Genomic DNA, 20,748 nt, shown 5'->3' with positions numbered 1-20,748 from the left:
CGCGTCTCCGTGTGTGTCTGTGCGCGCGTGTGCATGTGTGGGGACCGGAGGGGACGGCGCCGCCGCTCCCGGGCGGGATGGGCTTCTGCGCAGGCGCGGGGCGTGGTCACCGCGGACGCGCGCCCCTGGTGGAGCCGCGTCGCCGTCACCGGGCGGCCCCGGGCCCTTCGGCGCGGGCCCGGAGCAGGCGCAGCGGCCGCTGGCGGGCGCCGTCCCCGAGCTGGGCCAGGAGCTCCGCGCGCCGCCCCAGCGCCCGCCGCAGCCGCTCTCGCGCGCCCGCGATGCGCCGCTCCAGCGCCTCCAGCTCCTCCAGCCCCTCCGGGTCGCCGGGCCGGGGGGCGCCCGTGGGCGGCGCGGCGGGCGGGCGGCCGTTGGAGCAGAGCCAGACGGGGCCCTCGGGCGACCCCGCCGCGTCCGCGTCTGTGTCCGCGTCCGGTGCGACAGCGGCCCCCGCCGGCTCCAGCAGGAAGCGCACGTGGCGCTCCCGTGTCCAGCGCCCCGGGCCCGCGGGCGCGGCCGGAGTGTCCTCCCGCTGCTCCTCAGGAGCCCTGGGGACGCGGCACGGACGGGGCTGGGGCCAGTGTCGCCTCGGGGCAGGGTCAGCGGCGTCCCACCCACGCTCCTCTGCCCTCTGGGGTCAGGGTCCCCGGGAGGGCGCGGGCGGCTGGACCGAGCGGTCCCGGCCTCGGGAGGGGGCTCGAGGGCGGGTGTGGGCCGGGTGGGGTGCGGACCGGCCCGGGCTCCCTCACCTGGGCTGCGGCTCCTCCTGCCCGTCGGGCTGCTCCGCGTGGAGGGCGCGGTGGATTCTCTAGGAGCCCGGACAGAGGCCGCGGGGGTCAGCGTTGGCCGGAGGCCGCCCCCCGCCCCGCGCCCGCGTGGCCGCACTCACCTGGCTCGTGTGCAGCCAGTACTGCAGCCGGTGGCCCCTGCGGATGCGCGGCAGCGCCAGGCGGTAGAAGACGTGCTCGCCCAGAGAGCAGAGCAGGGCGCTCCCCAGGCCCAGGCAGAGCAGCACGAAGAGCCCCGAGAAGTGGTAGATACCCATCTGGAGGGTCTGCGGGCGGAACGCGGGCACACGCCCCTCACGGTCACGGCAGACCGTGGGGGCCCTGACGTGGGGGGGACGGAGGTTGGGCTAGAGAGAGAAGCCTGGGGTTGTGGGGTTGGATTGGGAGGCGCAGACTCCCAATATTGAGGAATGAGACTTCATGGAGGAGAGGGCACTGGAGCTGGGGTTTCTTAGGATGAGTAGGAGTGCACAAAAGCAGACAGATAGTCTTGGGGAGGGGTGTTGGCCACCTCAGCCGAGGCCCACGCAGGCTCAGGGCCCCCGCCTACCCCTACCCCGTGTCCGGGGCCCGCGCACCTCTGTAACGGCGAAGACGCGCTTCCCACAAGGCACCATCTTGTACCACTTGTCGTGGAGCAGGTCCATGAAGCCCGAGGACTTGTAGCGGCTGATAAACTCGGACAGCTTGGAGGTCAGCGGCGAGTTCTGGGGGAGGCCGATGCCGTAGCCTGGGGGAGGCGGCGTCGGGTCGGGGCCGGCCGGGCGCAGCCGTGGGGGAGCGTCCCCCCCGCGTCGAGCCCCCAGCGGCTCCCCGCGGCCCCGGGGTCCCCCGGCCCGGGCGCCCCCTCACCCTCGATGGTGAAGGGCTTGCCCACGGTCAGCAGCCTGCAGTCGGCGTCGATGGAGACCTCATAGTCCAGGAGCGCCTTGTCCATGATGAAGGCGTTGAGCTGGGGGGGGTCGCTCCTGCGGGGGCGGGGTGGGGTGAGCGCCCCTGCCCCCCGGGGCCCCCTCACCTGGCACCCCTTCCCCCGCCCCCACGCCCCAGCCTCACGTGAGCATGGCGACGCCGCGGGGCGTGGTGGGCGCGCTGTGGCGCCGCATGTGCGCGTGCATCTCGGGGAAGCTCGCCGTGATGTAGGCCTCGGCGCTGCTCTCGCGCACGGTGCCCACGCGGAAGCCGGGGGGCGGGCGGTGCAGCTGCGGGCCGGACGGGTCAGCGCCCCGCCCCTCGGCCGCCTCCCCGCCCGCCTCTGCTCCGGCCCGGCCCGGCCCCGCCCCGCCCGCCCCCTCCGCCCGGTGACATGGGGCCGGGTCATTCTCTGGGGGGCCGTCCTGGGCACTGTGGGGGTAGAGCAGCATCCCACCCACTCGATGCCAGGAGCGCCCCGGGGTGACAACCACAGATGTCCCTAGATGTGGCCCAGTATCCCCAGGGGGCAGGACCACCTGGTTGTAAACTGCTTTTCTAAATGCCCGCGTGTCCATCTCCACATGGACCCGGCCCTGAACCCCAGGCCGCGCCTCCTCCCCATACGCCCCTCCTCGCCCTCTCCCCTTAGGGTCACACGGGCGCCCCAAGCTGACCACATCCAGGACCCCGTCCCGATCTGCTCCCTGCACCTGCCCCCCTGGGTCCCCACCGGTGAAGGCGGCTCTGTGCCCCCTTCTCTCCCTCTGTCATCTCCACGTCCGTCCATCTGCACGTCCTGTGGGCTCAGCCTTGGGGACACTCGGCCCCTGCCCACTGCTCTGCGCTCTCCATGGTCCCCACCGTCCCCGCTGGACCGGCACCGTCCGCTCGGCTGGTCTCGCGGCTGCCCCCCCGCCTGTGCCGGCTCCTGGTGACCGCGGGAATGGTCGAACTGGCCACCACCTCCTCCCTCCCAAAGCCAGACCCGAGTCAGGTGGAGCCCCAGAGCAGAGCCATCTAGAACTTTCTGCCGACGGAAACGCTGTGTAGGGTGCTGTTTTCGACTGGCTGTTGAGCGGTTACATCTAATGTAATTAAATTAACTTAAAAAAGTAGCCACAGGTGGCAACCGGCCGGTGCCTCGGCCAGCCCGGCGTCCGGGGTTTATTAGAGTTCACAGAGGACGCGGGCGGGGGGCAGCGGAACGGAATAGACACCCCCGGGGGACACAGCTGGCCACATGTGACAGCGGGGGACACCATGGGACCAAAAATCCCACGAATTCTCCCAAACAAGCAAATCACCGGGAAAGACAGGTGGAGAGAGAACCGAGAGTTGAGAGTTTTCTTCTTCTGTGGTGTTGGCACGTTTAAGGTCCAGATTCAAACAAACCGTGAAAAAAAAAAGACACCCGGGAAAACAGGTCCCCAGTGTTTGCTGACGTCCCCAGGATATTTTGGGTGAAGAGACACAAGGTCTGGGATTTGCTCCATGATAACCCAGCACTGGGGCTGGCATGCGGATTTTTGGAGCCGGGTGATGGAGTCATTCATGGCTCCCTACTCAGGAATACTCAAGATCTTGCATTTAAAAAGAACATGGAGAGTGGGGTGTGTGTCTGCTCTGCCCGCAGCCCTCCGAGGCTCCTGGCGAAAGTTCTTTCTCGGACAGAGCCACTCTTGAGGCTCAGGTCCTTCTGTGTCCACGGGCCCTGCACGACCTGTCCCCTCTGCCCCCCCCGCCATCCCCCTTGGTCACTTGGCTCCTGCCCCAGGGCCTTTGCACAGCTGTGCACTCTCTCTGCCACGCTCCTCCTGACATCTACATAAAAGTCCGTCATGTGTCACCCCTCCTTGACAAATCCTGAACCCATTTGAGAAAACATCCCTGCCTAGTCCTCCCCGTGTCCCCACTCTGTCTTATTTTTGTCACCACCTCACACCCCAGCTGTTTTGCGTATCTGTCTGGACTCCTGCCATCTCTCCCCTGGGACCTGGATCTTTGCCTGTTTCGTCCCAGCTGGGTCCCCAGCACCTGGCACACAGCAGGCGCTCCATAAATGCTCGAGGGACCTCCCAGCTCCGCCCGGGGCCCCGCGGCCGCCCACCTTGGGGTCGTGGATCCCCGACAGCTCCTCGAAGGTCTTGTCGCCCACCATGACGGCGGCCAGCTTGGCCGTGTAGCTGGACAGCACGAGCAGGCAGAAGATGGCCCAGAGGTTCATGAGCAGGCGGCCGGTGGGGCACTTGGGCGTCTTGCTGGAGACGGTGCGGCCGAAGAGGATGGCGTAGCAGAGGTTGAGGGCGGACGAGTAGGAGAAGACGGTGGCGCGGTTGCGGCCGCGGGGCGTGAGGCCGTAGGGGCTGCGCCACTCGTAGAGCGTGAGGAAGAGCGCGGTCAGGTGCAGGGCGGCGAAGACGCCCAGCCACATGGCCCAGTGCAGCGGCCACGTGAAGGCGCCGAGGGGCGAGGCAGCGTCCCGCGCGCGCACCAGGATGCCCAGGCTGGTGGCGAGGAAGGGGCTGCTGAAGTCCAGCACCCGCGAGCGGGCCGAGTTGATGCTGAAGCTGGTCACCGCCATGTGCGCCCGGCCGGCCAGCAGGTCGCCCACCAGGCCGGTCCAGCGGCCGCCGCGCAGGGCGCCGTACTTGCCGTCGCCCACGATGTAGAGCTCGACGTCGAAGGGCGCGTCCTCCGCCAGCCGCGCCAGCAGGTCCATGCAGTAACCGTAGCAGCAGCGGCGCACGGCCCGGGGCGCCGAGCCGTCGGCCAGCGCCGCGAACAGCGCGTCCAGGGCGGCCGAGTCGTTGGTGCCGGGCGCCAGGCACAGCTGGCCCGCCAGGCACTGGCCGTCCTCGTCCGGCTCGCGGGCGAACACGAATGGGTGCTCCACCAGGGTCACCACGCGCAGCCTCGGCCGCGCCCCGGCGCCCGGCGGGGGTGGGGGCCGCGCGGCCACGCCCCCCGGCTCCCGCTCCAGCCGCCCGTCCCGCCAGGTGCCCACCGTAGCCCAGGCTGGCGCGCCCCGAGGGTCCTGGCGCAGGCTCCACACGCGGAAGGCCCGGGACGTGTGGACCCGGGAGGAGCTGGTCACCCACACGGGCCCCGTGCGGCCCTGGAAACTCGTGTTAGCCAGGAACCTGGCGGGAGGGGGGCGGGCGTCAGGGCCGCAGGGGACCCCCAAGCCCAGCTCAGACCCCGCCCTGCGCCTCTCTGAGTGCCCACACCTGGGGACCGCCGTGGAGGCTGTCGGGTCCCCGACACCTGATCCCTGGGCCAGCCGGGGCTGTGACCACACCCCTGCCGGAAGCCGACAACTGACCGCCAGGTGCAAATGCCCAGGCGGGACCCCCGGGCTCTGGGGCGCTGTCCGCCCTCTCGCCGACCTGGCCCAGCTTGTTCCTGACCTGGTCCCCTGCCCACGCTGACCAGAATCCTTTCCTCAGGCTCTGCTTACACCAAGACAGGGACAAAACCACCTGTCATGTGGGGACGGTGCCCTGTATACAGCAGGTGCCCCATGACGAGCCCTTCTGTGACCTGCAGGCACACACAGCTCCACGTGGGGCCCGCACACCCTCCCCGAAGCGGGGTCCCCACTCACTGCGCCAAGAGGCGGCCCGAGGACTCGGGCCCGGCGGGCTGAGGGTCGTTGCAGTCGACCCCGGCGGGGAGGAGGGCTCGCTCTGGCTGCACACGGGCCACGCCGCCCAGCGCCCGGGCCACCAGCTCCACGGCGTCGTGGACAGTGGCCTCCAGCGGGGGCCGGGCCACCTCGCCCAGTGCCAGCAGCCCGGGCGGCAGGCCCTCGGTGGGCAGGGCCTCAGCGGGCAGCGGCGTGCCCAGCAGCCAGCGGGGCCCCGGGGGCGCGGCCTGCAGCACGCGGCGGGCGCGGGCGGCGTCGCAGCCGAGGAGGACGGCCGCGGGCACCTGGGCCGTGCCCCCCGCCACCGCCCCCACCCCCAGCGGGGCCAGGCGTGCCCGCAGCCCCGCCTCGCCCACGTCCGGCCGGCCCAGGTCCAGCACCAGCTCCGGGGCTCGGCCAGCCCGGCTCGTCCAGAGGGCCACCAGGCCATGGGGGTCCCGCACGCGGCAGAGCGCCAGGCCGACGTCCTCCCAGGCGTGCGCCCGCAGCACCGACACCAGCACGTCTAGCAGCGTCTCCAGGGGGCTCGCCCAGGCCAGCTGCAGGTGGAACGGGTTCTGGGAAGGGGTGGGTCACGGTTAGGGCTGGAGACCTCCACGTCCCAGCACCCCCTCTCCGCCCCCATCGGCAGGTGTCACTCATAACCCGATCTCGAGCCTGCCTCCTCCCAGCCCCACCCCTGCTCTACACCCTCTGTGGCTCCCCATCGCCATCGGCACAAAGCCCAGCCTCCTCGGCCGGACGTTCGGGGCCTGCTCTCTTGGCTCCGGCCACCCTGGTGGTCCCACACTTCGAGACTTTTTCATGTGCCGTTCCCCAGTTGGAATACCTTTCTGCCTTTGTGCTGGCCAACTCCTATACATCCTTCAAAACCCAGCACCATTGCCCCTCCTCTATCCAGACGTCTCTGCTCCTCAGGCAGAACTCTGGCCCCCCTCAGGGCTCTCCCAGCCTTGTGTCCCTTGTTCACCCCCTTCCTGACCTCACGCACCCCACCCCCCCTCGAGGGCCAAAGACTGGAGTCCATAATTGTGAACTGGCTGCTGCCCTCATGCTCAGAGCCAAGCTGGAGCACTTCCCCTTGGGGCTCCTCCTTACACACCAAGGGCCCCCGTGCCCAGCAAGCCCCGGGCTGAGGGGCCCCTCTGTGCCCAGCGGCACCCAGAAAGTTCTGGATTTGCTCTGAGCCTGTCTGGGAAGGACGAGAGAACTTTGCCAGACACCTAAGGGGGGCAAGGTGTCACTCGGTGGGGACAGGGCGCCAAGGTCTGGGGGAAAGGCCCGGGCTGCTGCTCAGTCCCTGGGGGCCCCAGCCTGTCCCCCCAAAGCCTGATGGTCCCTGCAGGGGCGCAGTTCCAGGAGGTGGCAGCAGAGAGCGCCACAGGATGGGATCTGGTCCTCATCTCTCCACTGGGCAGGGGCAGGGGGCTGATGACCCCGGGCTTCCTCCAGGGTCAAGGTCTCCCCTCCCCGAGAGGGACGGCCTGGAGGGGGCTCCCAGGTGGGCCTGGAGGGAGGGAGACGCTGCCAGCCCCCGTGTCCCACGTTAGGTCTCTCCCTGCTGGCCCTGGAGGGGGCCTTCTCCTGGGGCACAGAGGGCTCCCCAGAGCCCTGCCAGCCGCCCTTCTGTCCTCCTTGTCCCATCGGCTACTTATTTGGACCCCAATCGGGGCCTGGGGGTGGGATCAAGAAGAGAGAAGAAACTTCCAGGACTCGGAGGGGGTGGGGTGACAGGGTGGCCCTGGGGACCCGAGCAGGCCATCGAGGAGGCTCCGGGGTGGGGAGGCCTCGGCCTGGAGGGCGTCTGGGAGGATCCTGGAAGGAGGAGGGTCTGGACGCGCAGACCCAGAAACTGCGCACCGGAGAGCGAATAGAAAGACCCGCTTCCCTCCCCAGCCCCGCGGCCACGCGCGGTGGAACCGGGAGGCGCCCTCACACGGGGAAGGGGGACGGGTCCTGGGGCCGGAAGGGGCAGGGGCCGCGGGGGCGGGACTCCGCCACCAAGGCCCGGGGACGGGGTCTACACGGGAGGAAGTTCTGAGGGTCCCGCCTTCGGAGTCCAGAGGCGTCCCGTGGGGTCCGGAGCTGCAGGTCCGGGGCTCTGGGTTCCTGCGCCCTGGGCTCCCGCCTCCGGTTCTAGGTCCCTACGCTCCGAGTCATCCGGGATCCAGGGGTCCAGGTCCCGGGAGCCCGGGGCAGTCTTGGGGCTTCCATCATCGGGACTCCGAGTCCCCACGCATCCAGACTCCTGGGCATCCCCGCGGGCTTCTGCATCTGGGGTCCAGAAGTCTGGGTCCCGTGCGCCCCAGGGACCCCGGCATCCGGACCCCCGGTCCCCGCGCTGCAGGAGCGCCCCGGGGCCTCCCTCATCCGGCCCCCCGGTCCCCGCGCCCTGACCCCCGCGCCCGTCCGCGCGTACCGGGGCGCCCAGGGGCGCGCGCGCCTCCCGCCGCAGCACGCTGAGCACGGGGGTCTCGGTGGCGGCCGCCAGGAAGTGCAGCAGCAGCAGCTCGGGCCGCGCCGCGGGGAAGGCGAGCACGGCCGCCGCGCCCGGCGCCGCCAGCACCTCGCACAGCGCGCGGGCCAGCGAGGCGGGGTCGCGCGCGGGGGGCGCGGCGGCCACCAGCTCCAGGCTCAGGTTCTGCGGCAGCCGCGGCGCCAGGGCGGCCCGGGCCAGGGCGGCGCGGGCGCGGGCGCGGGCGGCGGGCGCGCGGGGCAGGAGGGCGCCCAGGCGCACGGAGCCCCCCAGGCGCGCCAGGACCCCGCACGGCTGCGGGTGGCCCCCGGCGGGCCCGGGCCCCAGCGCCAGCGCCAGCGCCAGGCCGAGCCACAGCGCGCGCACGAACTCCATCCCGAAGTTGCGGGAGGCACGGAGCGGAGCGGCGGGGCCACCGCGCGGGAGGCGGGATCGTGCCCGGCCCAGCCCCTCCCTCCCCGCCCCGCGCCGGCGCACCCCTCCCTGCCCCGGCCGCCGCGCGCCCGCCCTCGCCTCCCCCGGGTCCCCAGTGCCAGGTCCCCCAGGGAGGAGTGGGACCCCCACGCAGAGCGGGAAGCGGAGGCGCCGATGGCCACACGCGTGGGGCGGGGGTGCGCGCGGGACCTGACCACTGCTCTTCCCGGCTCGTGCCAGGCCGCTTACCTCCCCATTCTACAGAGGAGGTGACTGAGGCATTGGGGTTAAAATCCGTCCCACACTCACCCCTGTTCTAGCCCAGGATCCTCCATCCCTGTCCAGCCCGGGGACGCTGCCCATTGTTCTGTCAGGGAAACTGAGGCCCGGGAGGGGTGGGATTTGCCCCCGTGGTCGCTCAGCAGCACCTCCCACCTCCAGGAAGCAGTGTCTACCCAGACCGATTCATCTGTGTTCTAACATCCTGTGCACCCTGGGGAAACTGAGGTAGGTGTGTCTGATGGGAAGCAATAGGGTGGCTGTCCTGTCCTCCAGCAGAGGGCAGTCAACTTGGGCCAGAGAACTCCTCTTCATCCTTCAAAACCCAGTGCCAAATGCCCCTACTCTGAAAAACGTTCCCTGCTTATCACCCAGAAAGAGGCATAACACGGCCGCCTCTTAAACTCCCACTCCTCCACCCCCACCTACTTTAACTCCATGACGCTGTTATCTTTCTGTTCGTTTATTTGATTTCTTATTTTCTGGCCATCTCCCCCCCTCAGTTCTGGGAGAACAGGGCCTTGTTAACAGCTCTTTCTCCAAGGCTTGCACACAGTGGGCGCTCTGTAGTTGCTTGTTGCTTGAGTCACTGCTCAGACAGGGACACTGGTTACATCAGCCTCCACCGCTCCAGAACCTTCCGTAGCTCCCACCGTCGACCAACCCCAGCCTTCTCCTGCGTTCTCTGGGCCTCCCCATGTCACACAGCCCAGGGTCCTCATGGCCCCGGCACGCAGCAGGCGCACCGGAAACGCTGCCAGTGCCCTGCACGGAATTCTCTCTCCCGTCCTCCCTGGGTGGGGGGAGCGGAGAAAACCGAGCCAGGGCGGCTCCAGCACAGAACATTCCAGGCCCGATGAATGAATCCGCACTTGGCTGACTTTTCACACACAGAAACCACCTCCAGTGGGAGCCGATGTCGCAGGCAGGAAAAAGCCTCCATTAGAGAAATAAAAACGCCAAGTGCCAGCTGGCGGTATGTGCCGAATTTTGGGACGACCGTAATGAGGGCCGGGTGGCTGGGTGCCAGGGGACAAGGAGGCCACCTCATCCAGCCACCGGGCCAGGCATCGCAGGACAGGGAGGGTCCCCGCCTGAGGCCACCGCCATGCCAGGAGCGCCCCCATGTCCCGGACGAGGCGCCGGGGTATCAAGTGTCCTCAGGGACCCTCCCTGGGGTGTGGTCCCTCTGACTGCGTGAGTCCTCAGAAACAGGGACCCATCCTCGGTAGGGGACACTTCCCTCTAATCTGGCCCTTGATGGACGCTTAGTCAGTCAGTCAGCAAACACTGCTGTGTGCTTGTTCTGGGGAGCCAGCTGCCCTGTGGCCCCCCTGACTCATACCGTGACGCCCTCATATCCGGTTCTGCTGCCCCCCCCTTCTTCCGAGTCCCACTGGGCCGTCCTTTCCCACGATCAGGGGCAGCGACGAAGGGCCGGGTTCCGCTGGGGTCCAGAACCTCGCTGCCCACTGTGTGACCTGGGACGGCTCCCTGACCGCTCTGTGCCTCAGTTTCCTCATGTTTACAAGGACGACCGTCGTTCCTGCTCCCTGGTTGCCGTGCAGATTAAACAAGTGAGCACACATGGAGGATTGTTGTCTAAAACTGGCAAAGTACAAATAACATAAAATTCACCGTCTTACCCATTTTAAGTGCACAGCTCAGTGGCATGAAGCACATTCGCATTGTCATGAAGCCATCCCCCCATCCGTCTCCAGAACTTTCTCATCCTCCCAAACTGACTCTGTCCCCCCCCATGAAACACTGACTCCCCCTCCCCTCCCCCAGCCCCTGGCCCCACCATCCACTTTCTGTCTCTGTGGATGTGACTCCTCTAGGGGCCTCCTGTGAGGGGATCACACAGTGTCTGTCCTTCTGTGTCAGGCTCATGTCATTCAGCGTCATGTCCTCCAGGTCCATCCACGCTGGAGCAGGTGTCAGAATCTCCTTCCTTTTCATGGCTGAGTAATATTCCAGTGTGTGGATGGACACTGCGTGTATCCATCATCCATCCACGGATACGCGAGCTGTGTCTAGTGTTTGGTTACTATGAATAAAGACGGTGTGAACACTCATGAACTGTGAGCGGTTGGCTCTGCTGCGTGGAGGACTGTGATGGACTAGCAAGGCGGGGGCACAGGTGTGCAGGCTGCTGTGAACGTGGGTGTGCAGATATATATTCAAGCCCCTACTTTCCGCTATTTTAGGTCTATACCCACTTTTTGTGTGTGTGTGTGTGTGAGCAAGATCAGCCCTGAACTAACATCCGTGCTGATCCTGCTCTTTTTGCTGAGGAAGACCGGCTCTGAGCTAACATCTATTGCCAATCCTCCTCCTTTTTTTTTTCCCCAAAGCCCCAGTAGATAGTTGTATGTCATAGCTGCACATCCTTCTAGCTGCTGTATGTGGGACGCGGCCTCAGCATGGCCGGAGAAGCGGTGCGTCGGTGCACGCCCGGGATCCGAAACCGGGCCGCCAGCAGCGGAGCGCACGCATTTAACCGCTAAGCCACCGGGCAGACCCAGGTCTACACCCAGAAGTGGGATTGCTGGGTCACATGGAGATTCTATATTCACTTTTTGAGGAACCTCCAGACTGTTTCCCACAGTGGCTGCCCCACGTCATGCTCCCACCAGCCATGCACGGGGTTCCTGCCCCACACTTATTTTCCGTTTCTTTTCACACGCCCATCCCGGCGACTGAGAGGAAACAGCCCATCTGGCTGTTTCACACAAACCCAGCAGCCCTCGGGGTCACTGTGAACGATGGCGCCATCGGCATCCCCCCTCTGCAGGGCTGGCCGGGACCTGGGGTCTGGTGTGCGGCCATCCTCACGGACAGGACAATGACGACGGCACCACGTGCTGTTTCACGCCCCCGCCCCACACCAGCTCCCGGAGGCTCCCTGCAGGCCTGGGGGGTTGTCCCCTTACAGACAGGGAAACTGAGTCAGCGAGCCCAGGAGGGCTGCTCTGAGGCCACGTGGCGATGTCGGCCGGTTGGGAAGAGCTCAGTGGCTCCACCCCCGCCCCCTGGCCCCAGCCCCAGCCCCCTCCGCGGCAGCACGGATGGAGGACACAATGGAAGGGCGACCTTTCAGGCCAACACCAGACAGGCGGCGGGGACGCGAGGGCGCCGAGGCTGTCCCGGGCTGGGCCGGCCGTGCCTGCGTCTGCAGGCCTGAGTCAGAGCCTGGGGACAGCCTGGGAGTGGGCACCCGCCCCTGCCCCCAGCGCTGCAGGAACCACCGGCTGTCAGGTCCCCCAGCCCCCAGCCCCTGGGTGAGGCCAGGGGTACACAGCGGGACCTCCCAGGACCCACCGAGTGGGCAGCTGCGGGTCCAGATCGGTGGTGGGGGCCCTTAGCCGCGAGAATCTTTGGGGCATCAGGGGCAGTGGGCACAGCCCCCCCAAGGGGGGGAGAATCCAGACCCGGGGAGGCGGCCACCAGACAGAGGCCGGATCCTCAGCCCCATCGTGGCGACCTGCCAGTTCCCGCCTGGGACTCGGCCAGGCGCCGGCCGCTGCACCGGGTCTCCAGGACAAGCGGCGAATCTCCTTCCAGCCGGCGTTTACTACGAGCGCGGGCAGCGGAGGACGCGGAGACCGGGGTGGTGGGCAGAGGGCAGGCCGGGCCTGGGGGCTCTGGGACCCTCCCCGGGGTCAGAGCTCAGAAGGTATCAGGCTGGGCAAGTGACAGGCCTTTGGCCTTTGGCGAGTCTGACCCTTAACTTCCAAGCCCCCTGGAGACCAAGGGGGAGGGTGGACTGGGCCCCGGGCGGGGCCGAGCTCCGAGCCCCAGCTCTGCACTGACCGGCCACCATCAGGCCCTGGACCAGCCAGGCACCCACCCTGCTGCCAGGACACCCCAGGGCCCACTGGGACCTCATCCAGAGGGACCGCAGGAGGGGTTCCCAGCCAGGGCCTGTGTGTGGGGGGCCTAAGACATGAACCCCACCAGCCAGCAACCCCTCACCAGGCACAGACAGGGAATCCCAGGCCGAAGGCCACCGGGGAGGGGACAGAGGGTGGGCCCGGCGCCACCCCGGGCTCCCCGCTGGCGAGTGCCGGGCCCTGGGAGGGACGTGAATCAGCCTAAAAGCCTGGGCTCAGAGCGGGCACAGGCTCTCAGCCGGTTACTGTGGCAGCCACGACATCACTGCGGATTTTCTGGATCATTAGGCAGGGCTGTCAGTCAGAAGCAGCTTTCTGGAAGAAGGTTCCATGGGCGGCCTTGGGGACACGGGTGTGGACTGGGCTGGTGGCTGGCAGTGTCCCCAGGGTAGTGGGGGCGCCTGGCCTCTCGGGCCCTTGATGCCGACAAAAATGTTCTGATCAAGCTGCCTCGCTGTGTGTCCCGGACCCAGGCTGGGCAGACCCTTGGGTGACCAGCAGAGGCACGGGCAGGTGTGACCACAAGGTTCTCCCTGCGTCACTCCTGCCCGAGGCTGCCCCTCCCACTGAGACCCTCGAGGTCGTGCAAAGGCACGGGGGCAGCGCAGGTGTGTGGGGAAAGTCGCAGAGCCACAGCTTCTCAACAGGGGTTTATAAAACAGATTCCCCGTGTGCTCAGGTGACTTCCGCGGGGCGGTGACTTCCGCGGGGACAGGCCCCCCCGCCAGGTCCTGGAGCCCAGCGGGACCCGGGCCCCCAGTGGCAGATGGAGACCCAGCGAGAGGAGCTTTTGTTAAAAACACACAGCACCACGTGACACACACCAGCGGGTCAGCACTGAGACGAGACGACCCCGCGGGGTGAGAGTGCGCACGACGCGGGCGGGGCGAGCCCGGCCCGCGCTCACTTGGCCGGCCGCGTGATGATGCGCGTGGAGAAGTCGAACAGGTCGCGGTTGATCTTCCGCAGGTTCCGCACCTCGTCCTCCAGCTCCGTCACGCGCACGCGCAGCTGGTCCTGGCCGCCCAGCACATTCTGCCGGAGGGAACAGGACGAGGGCCGGGCTCAGGGCCAGAGCAGCCTCGGACACGCGCGGGCCGCCGTGAGGGTCACTGCCCACTGTCCCGGACACAGGACGGGGGCACCCCGGCTCGTACCCACCCCACGCCCCGCCTCTCCAGTCCCTGCCCATCAGCCCCAGAACCCGCCCACTTCCTGGCCCCGCCCACCGCCTCCATGGTCCCGCCTCCCTCTCCCGGCCCCGCCTATCACCCCCAGGGCCTGCCCTCTGCTGCCCACCCCCCGCGCCCACTTTCTCCAGTCCCGCCCATCACCAGGCCCCGCCCCTCCACCTTCCGGCCCCGCCCACCACACCCAGGGCCCTGCAACTCCCAGCCCCGCCCCTCTCCACACCCCGCCCCCTCCCCGGCCCCGCCCACGCCGCCCGCGGGGCCGCCCATCACCCAGGCCCCGCCCACCTTCTCCATGGTCCCGCACATCACCGCGTGCAGCTGCTCCGCGCGCTCCAGGTAGCTGGGCTCCGAGCCCTGCAACACAGCAGGCGCTGCGTCGGCGACCCCCGCTCACCGCGCGCTCACTCCATCCCCTCAGTGCTGGCCACCAGCCTGCCGGGAGGAGCCATCCTGACGCCCCTGACAGCCGGGGAGACTGAGGCTCAGAGAAGAGGCCACCAGGCGCCCAACCCAAGCCCAGCTGGAAGCAACGTGACCCCATCCCTGCACATCTGCCTCCTGGGCAGCACTCTGCCCGACAAGGCCCAGGAGACAGGCACGCTCCAGGCCACACTGCAGGGGGGATGGGAGCCAGACCTTGAGGGATGCACAGAAACCAGGTCAACAAGGCTCCAGAAGACAGCCAGCTGGTCAGCTAGTGCCTCAGAACGAAGAGAGCCTGCCTGGCACAGCAAGATGGACGCTGCTGCAGTGGGGAGGCCGTCCCTCTCCTGTTTTGGACACTGTCTAGGCACGCTGCCCGTGGCTGGTGGACAGTGCCTGGCAGAGCCGCCCATGCAGCGACTGCGGAAGGGGCCTGTACACCCCGCGGGGCTGGTGTGACTCCACAGCACAGAAACGGTGGACAGAGGTGGACAGAGCATGGCCTGGGTGCACAAGGCCAGGCCCCACCGTGGACGGGCAGATCCCTGGGGGGAGCCCGGTGGGCACCAGGGGAGAGCACGGCCCGCTGCCCTGCTGGACACACGCAGCACCTCTGGGTCAGGCTCTGCTCCTGAAGGCATCCTGATGCGCCGCACGTGCGTGGACCTGTGGTGGGGGGAGGACGGGGGCAGGCACCTGCTGGTGGAGGCCCAGGCGCAGCGTGAGGCCCCCGCGGTGCGGCTCGTCGCCGTGCTCGGCGCCCAGCAGGTGTTTGTTGAAGCGGGGCAGCGGCAGGCTGGGCCTGAAGTCGGAGCTCAGCATGCTCACGGGCGCCAGCATGATGCAGGCGTTGGTCACGGGGCCTGCGGAGGGCACGGCCGGTCAGGCTCGGCCAGGCCTGGGCCTCGGCTCCCCGCCCAGCTGTCCAGGAGCCCCGACCGCTCTCCTGTACTCTCGTCCCCGTCCACTGGGCCGGACCCTGGCCCTTCCTCCCAGCACCGGGGCCCAGCCGTGATGGGCCTTTACGGGAAAAGCCACACGGTTACAAGGGTCCTGAGAGGAGCTGGGGGCATGCAGGAGGGGCTGCCAGGCCTCCACATCCCAGCGCCGCGCCTACCTTTGAGGGTCACCGTCCTGACGCACTGCTTACTCTGGACGTCCCAAAGGCGCACGGTCTCGTCATGGGAGCCCGAGAGCAGCACGCTGCCGTCAGTGGACACCGACAGGCAGGTCACCTGGTTCCTGGGGACAGACAGACCTCAGGAAGGGCGGCACAGGTGACCCCGACCCAAGAGCGAGAGAACAGGGTGTCGTCCCCCGCTGACCCGACCCCGCACCTGTGCCCTCTGAACACCTTCCCGCTGTCCTGCTCCGGCTGGAAGCTCTTCTCTCGCTGCCCGGGCTGCGGAGGCCGAGGGGGCCCGTGAGCAGAGGGACACGCGGCGCCTCGGGTCTGGGGCCCCAGGGGACTGGGGGTGGTGGGGAGCGGGGTGGAGCCCGCAGTCCGTGACGCAGCATGCGGCCCTGGACGTGGGGAGGAGGGAACCCCGGGTGCCGCCCAGCCCAGACGCCCCCATGGCTGCCCCCGCCACTCACCCAGGTGCAGAGATCGACCTGGAAGATGGAGCCGTCGCTGCCCCCGCAGAACATGTGATGCTCGGCCAGGTCCATGGTCACGGCCATGATGGCCACGTCGAACAGCACAGAGAGCAGCAGCTCGCCCGAGGAGATCTCCCACAGCTGGAGGCAGGGGGGCGGGGTGTGGGAAGGGGCTCTGCGGATACCGGGGTCCCGGCAGGAGGGGAGCGCTGGTCTGAGCCGGGCAGCCCTGACCGGGAGACGCCGGACCCCCGGGAGCCTGGGGGCTGAGGGACTCGGCCTTCCTCGAGACGGACCTCAGTTCTCAAGGCTAGGACCCCCTCACCACGGCCTGCTTTAGCCGCCGTCATCCCCCAGGCCCCCAGCCGGGCAGCCCTGAATGCACCCCCACCACCCCCGATCCCAGCACAGAGCCTAGGGCCGAGACGGCCTCAGATCCCCCGACGGCTGGGCAGGGAGCCACCGGGCGTGCGCGGGTGGCCAAGTGGGGATTTCCGAGCCGACACAGGCCCAGAGCGTCCAGCTCCGGACGTCCTTGAAGCCGGAAGCATCAGGGGGATTAAGGGCTGTCTGGAGCCGCCGGCCCAGGGGAGGAGGCGACGCACTGGCTCAGGCCGGCCAAGAACCCGCAGCTGCCCGGGCACGGTGCCCAGCTCCACGGGGGGGCCTACCTTCACTGTCTGGTCCAGCGAGGCGGTGGCCACCCGGGCCAGGGGCCCCCCGAGGCCACAGTGCAGGTCTGTGATGGGGAGGGTGTGGCGGGACCAGACATGCCGGGGGGCTGGGGTCCTGGACGGGTCCACCTGCAGCACGCTGTGGGGGTGCGCACCTCAGGGGGGGAGGCCCGCGTCCCGACACCCCCACCTCGGCTTCACGGAGCTGCCAAGCCCCCTGACCCTCCTACAGTTCTTGGACGGATGCCCACCGCCCTGGCCCTGCTCACACCAGCCGCCAGCTCACACCCCTCCCGCCGGGGCCTGGGCGCGGCCTTTCCAGAGCAGGGTCCCTGTCCTCCCCACTGTGGCCTCGCCAGCCTGAGGCCACAGGCCACAGGCCACCGGCTCGGCAGCTGCTGCAGAGCCCGAGGGGCCAGGCGCTACCTGCAGAGGCTCCAGACGAGCGCCAGGCAGTCCTTGCCCCCCGACAGCAAGTGGCTGCTGTCCCCCGTGAACTGCAGGCACGCCACGTCCTGGTAGTGGCGGCTCAGGATGACCAGAAGGTTCCCCGTGGACACCTGGGGGGGGGGCGGGGGGGGCCGGGGTTAGGGCAGGAAACAGGGCTCAGCTCCCAGCCCCCCAGCTGCCAGGTCCCAGGGACGGGCCGCCCCATGTTGATGCACCAGGGCCCAGGCCGCAGGACCTGAAATGATGGCCTGCTCTGGCTGTCCCGGGCGCCTGTCCCAACCTGGTCCCCAAGTGGATGACGGCTAGGGAGGGGGGACAGGTCTCGTTCCCGCTCCACCCCCTCATCCACAATCCTGACCGCTGAGCCCTGGGCCACAGCCCACTTGAGGACCCCAGTCCAGCGCAGGGCCGGGGGTGTCCCTACGGCCCCAGGGGCCACACGGGCTTTCTGTGGGGGCAAGTGACAGCCTGTGGACAGCCTCAGGGCCAGCTGGACTGGGACCCGTGGGCAACTCCTCAGGATGGTTCCATCAGTGGGAAACCGCTGTCTTCCGAGAGGGGCTAGGGCACCCCGTGCTGGCCGAGACCAGCAGGGAGCCGGGCAGCTGTGCAAGAGGGAGGCGCCTGGGAGCAGGGACAGCGAGCCCCTTGCCCCGCCTGGAAGGGCCGTGGCTGGGGTGGGGGGCACCGATGCTGCTGTGGGTTGAACTGTGTCCCCCGGATAACCCTGTTCATGTCCTACCCCTGGAAGCCACAACCTCACTTAAATACGGCATCTTTGTAGGTGTAGTCAGTTCAGACGAGCTCACACTGGAGGGAGGTGGCCCTAAATCCAATGACTGGTGTCCTCATGAGGGGGACATGTGGACACACCCCTTGCCCCCCAGCCCCAGTTCGAAGGCTTTCCAGCCCCCCTCAGCAGTCCTCACCCCCGCGGAGGGAACGGGAGGTCAGCAGTGGTGGATCCGGGGGTCAGGCCGGCCCTGACTGGAAGCCTTCGGCCTGAGCTCCTGACTCCGGCCAGCAGGGTAGGGCACCCCTCATGGTCACAGCTCCCGCTGGCTGGGAATTCTCCAGAGGGTGGGGAGCCAGGGCCACATGGCAGCCCCCACCAGCCAAGAGGTACCACAGACTGTCCCCCACCAAGGAGGGGCAACCCCCTAAGACAGCCCCCATCAGGGGATGGGCCACTGATTTCTGCCCACAGCCCTGCACCAGGCTGACAGCGACTGGGGTGAGGATTTCTACGTTGATGGGCCACCTTTGAAGAGCCCCTCCCTACCTCAGTTTCCCTCCCTGCGCCTAATCAACTGCTTCTTAGTCTCAAAATCACACACTGAGATTTGAACACTGCCGGGGCAAGATAACGATGCCCCCTGGCAGAGAACTCCCAGCTCCCTGGCAGACCTCTGGGGGAGGCACGGACGAGGTCAGGGAAGGCAGAATGTGGTTACGTCCCCATCTTCCGGCCCCAGATCCTGCACAGGTCAGGCTGGTCTCCCCGCAAACATACCCAACTGTGGGCGACAACTCTGTGGGTGGTAGAACCCAGCGGCCCGCAGGCCGACACCGCCCCCCATCACTCTCGCCCCCATGCTCGTCTCTGACCTCCCACAGGTATATGCTCTCAGCGATCCCCGCCACAACGTAGAGGCCGTTGGGCGACGTGGTCAGACAGGTGACAGGCCCAGGGCACATGATCTTCTGCTGCAGCTGGTCCTGGAGGGACATAAGAAGGCTCTGTGCTCCATGCGGGATGTGGAAACTAGGGGGTGGCAGGGAAAGCAGGGCGGGTGACGGAGAGAACCAGAAAGAGGAGTGTGAACAGGGGTGTTTCAGCGAGGAAGCGTTTGCAGGAAGGGTGCAGGGGAAGGCCTTCGGATCCTCGGATAAAAGCAGAGCGGCGCTTAGTCCGGGTGGGGGGCCAGAGGGACCCTCTGGGGGCGGGGAAGGCACTGAGGGCCCAGGAGGGCGCGGGGGCCAGAGAGCCCAGTGGCCAGTCTGCTTGTGCCCAATCCTGCCTCCCCTAACGTCCCTAATCCTCAGTCCCCTCATCTCTACGATGGGGAAAGTTCAGAGTCAGGCGTGGACCACCCCCGGCAAAGCCATAGCGCAGAGCCTGACCCGAAAGACGTCAGCGTGAGGCAAGGGGCGGCCAGCAGCTCCGGGGGCTGCCTTTTGGGGTTTCTCTAGGAGGGGAAACCGTGAGCCCTTATGCCGAAGGGCAGCGTCTCTTTTGTGGGGCAATACAGGGATGAGTCTCCCGGGCCGCGGACTTTCACCATTCAAGACCAGAAACCCACGTGACTCCAGCAGTAAATTCCCCCCTTTAAACTTCGCGCCCGCTCATGTGCAGCGTCCCAGGGGCACCCCATCTTCCCAGCCCTCTGTGTGCGCGTGCGCAGGCCGGCGGCGCCCCCCGCCCCAGCCCCGCGCGTGCACGCAACACCACCACCGACCTCACTGCCCCGGGCGCGCGCCTCCCCCCCAAAGCCCCCAGACCCGCGCATGCGCAGAGCGCCCGGCCCGAGACTCCCCATCCCCGAGCGGGGCGCACAGCCCCCGCCGACCCTCCGTCGGCCCCGGTCGCGGGCGCTTGCCGCACACCCCTCGGCGGAGCCCGCGCCGCCCACCTTCCGCTGCAGCTCCCAGGCGCTGATGTAGTTCTTGCCCAGCTGCGCCGCCAGCAGGTACTCGCCGTTGAGCAGCGCCAGGCCGCGGGGTCCGGCCTGCCCGCCGCGGTAGGTGAGCAGGTTGGCGCCCGAGTGCAGCTCCCACACGACGCAGCTCCACAGCGGCGCCGCCGAGTCCGTACACACGGCCACCTCCATGGGCGCCGCCATCTTGCCGCCGCCACTGCCCCGGACGTGCGTCATCACCAGCGAGACGCGCGCGACTGAGCCGCACCGGCCAGAGCGGGGCCCACGTCGCCCCGCCCCCGGCATCGGCCCGGCCCGCGCGTGCGCACTGGCCTCAGGGCGGGGGGGCGGGGGGGCTGTGCTGTGAATGGAGTTTTTTTCCCGCTCAGCGTAGAATCAGGGGCGCGCTGCCCGGCTAGAGATCTTAGAGAGAGACCTCTTCCAAAAACGGAGAAACCAAGTCCCAGGGTCTTCACAGCCTGGAGGTCTGGCTTGGCCATTTGCGCTGGGCGCTTTTAGCCGAGTGACTCAACCTCTCGGATCCCTTTTTTTTTTTAATGTGCAAATAATAAAGGACCGACCTCGCGGGCCTAAATAAGACATTCCAAGTTAAACGCAGGCCACGTACTTAACGTAACAACACGTCTACCTGGCGCTCAGCACGTTGTCATTAAATGCGCACTCATGGATGCACCGTCTGCCTCCCCCTGCACCCCTCTTCTTCGGGGGCCACAAAATCCCCATTTTTAGTTCAGCAACTTGGTGCGGGTCAAGCGAGTCGCGATCTCCAGGAGCGCCCGACCTCGGGTCACAGCTGCCGGCCCCAGGCCACGTCTGAACACAGTGCATTTTAACACGTGGAATTCATTGCCAACCTTGGAAAAGGGAGAAATCACTGAAAAGTGGGGGTCTCCCGCCCGCGAGGTTCGGCTGCCCTGGGCGGGGTACCCACAGCCACATCGGGGGTGCTGCAGGCGGGTGCCCAGAGCAGGGAACGGGCGTCCGGAGTGTGTGTGTGGGGGGGTCCGCGGCCCCAGCCCCGGCCGCCAGGTGGCAGGCGTGAGCCACCAACGGGGAAGGGACCGCAGCATGCAGTTATGGGGGAGGGAGGGGTGTCACGGGGACCAGCCTGGTTTGGGGGTGTTCCTTGAGCAGGGAACTAACAACCTAAAGAGAAAGGTGGGCAGAGGCTGGTGCAAAGGCCCTGAGGCCAGACCGCGGAGCGGGGAGCTGGGCCATGCAGGGCCTTGTGGGCAGTGGGGAGGCTGGATTTTATTTTTTCCCCCTGAGGGTGGCATAGGAAACTGAAGGACTTTTATAAGTTGAGGACAACTGAGTGTCCAAACCCCCAGCAGC

The 20,748-nt window shown here is 67.7% G+C and overlaps 2 protein-coding genes across 3 annotated transcripts; both read right to left on the bottom strand.

The window, feature by feature from the left end:
• Positions 1 to 3: 3 nt before the first annotated feature.
• On the bottom strand, positions 4 to 8,200 carry GRIN3B (glutamate ionotropic receptor NMDA type subunit 3B). Its single transcript, XM_058537735.1, has 9 exons — positions 7,769 to 8,200; positions 5,308 to 5,906; positions 3,811 to 4,843; positions 1,845 to 1,990; positions 1,641 to 1,756; positions 1,367 to 1,518; positions 890 to 1,054; positions 750 to 808; positions 4 to 548 (listed from the first exon to the last, which is right to left on the bottom strand). Exons 1-9 carry the CDS (start codon positions 8,198 to 8,200, stop codon positions 146 to 148), a joined length of 3,105 nt encoding a protein of 1,034 aa, XP_058393718.1. The 3' UTR covers positions 4 to 145.
• Positions 8,201 to 13,188: 4,988 nt separating this feature from the next.
• WDR18 (WD repeat domain 18) lies at positions 13,189 to 19,619 on the bottom strand. Of its 2 annotated transcripts, XM_058537765.1 has the most exons (11): positions 19,387 to 19,619; positions 18,878 to 19,036; positions 18,362 to 18,472; positions 16,730 to 16,863; positions 16,301 to 16,442; positions 15,627 to 15,770; positions 15,368 to 15,432; positions 15,148 to 15,272; positions 14,727 to 14,893; positions 13,893 to 13,961; positions 13,189 to 13,449 (listed from the first exon to the last, which is right to left on the bottom strand). In XM_058537765.1, exons 1-11 carry the CDS (start codon positions 19,594 to 19,596, stop codon positions 13,318 to 13,320), a joined length of 1,458 nt encoding a protein of 485 aa, XP_058393748.1. In that variant the 5' UTR covers positions 19,597 to 19,619; the 3' UTR covers positions 13,189 to 13,317. The 2 variants fall into 2 exon arrangements, with proteins under 2 accessions (XP_058393748.1, XP_058393749.1); XM_058537766.1 differs by lacking the exon at positions 18,878 to 19,036 and having other exon boundaries at positions 19,387 to 19,617.
• Between the last annotated feature and the right edge of the window lie 1,129 nt (positions 19,620 to 20,748).

The sequence above is a fragment of the Diceros bicornis genome, unplaced genomic scaffold (genome assembly GCF_020826845.1).
Source record: "Diceros bicornis minor isolate mBicDic1 unplaced genomic scaffold, mDicBic1.mat.cur scaffold_67_ctg1, whole genome shotgun sequence".
NCBI lineage: Eukaryota > Metazoa > Chordata > Mammalia > Perissodactyla > Rhinocerotidae > Diceros > Diceros bicornis.
The sequence above is the reverse complement of the archived record's forward strand: the minus strand, read 5'-3'. Positions and strand labels throughout refer to the sequence as shown.

What these genes read in the sequence shown, in the direction of transcription:
- GRIN3B (XM_058537735.1), bottom strand. Translation starts at nt 8,200, where the DNA reads ATGGAGTTCGTGCGCGCGCTGTGGCTCGGCCTGGCGCTGGCGCTGGCG. An exon ending in CGGGGATCCACGACCCCAAG is followed by an intron (nt 1,991 to 3,810) that starts GTGGGCGGCCGC and finishes TCCGGCCCGCAG; the next exon opens with CTGCACCGCCCGCCCCCCGG. An exon ending in ACTGGCTGCACACGAGCCAG is followed by an intron (nt 809 to 889) that starts GTGAGTGCGGCC and finishes CCGGGCTCCTAG; the next exon opens with AGAATCCACCGCGCCCTCCA.
- WDR18 (XM_058537765.1), bottom strand. Translation starts at nt 19,596, where the DNA reads ATGGCGGCGCCCATGGAGGTGGCCGTGTGTACGGACTCGGCGGCGCCG. An exon ending in AGAGCATATACCTGTGGGAG is followed by an intron (nt 16,864 to 18,361) that starts GTCAGAGACGAG and finishes CCCCCCCCCCAG; the next exon opens with GTGTCCACGGGGAACCTTCT. An exon ending in TGTGCGGGACCATGGAGAAG is followed by an intron (nt 13,450 to 13,892) that starts GTGGGCGGGGCC and finishes TCCCTCCGGCAG; the next exon opens with AATGTGCTGGGCGGCCAGGA.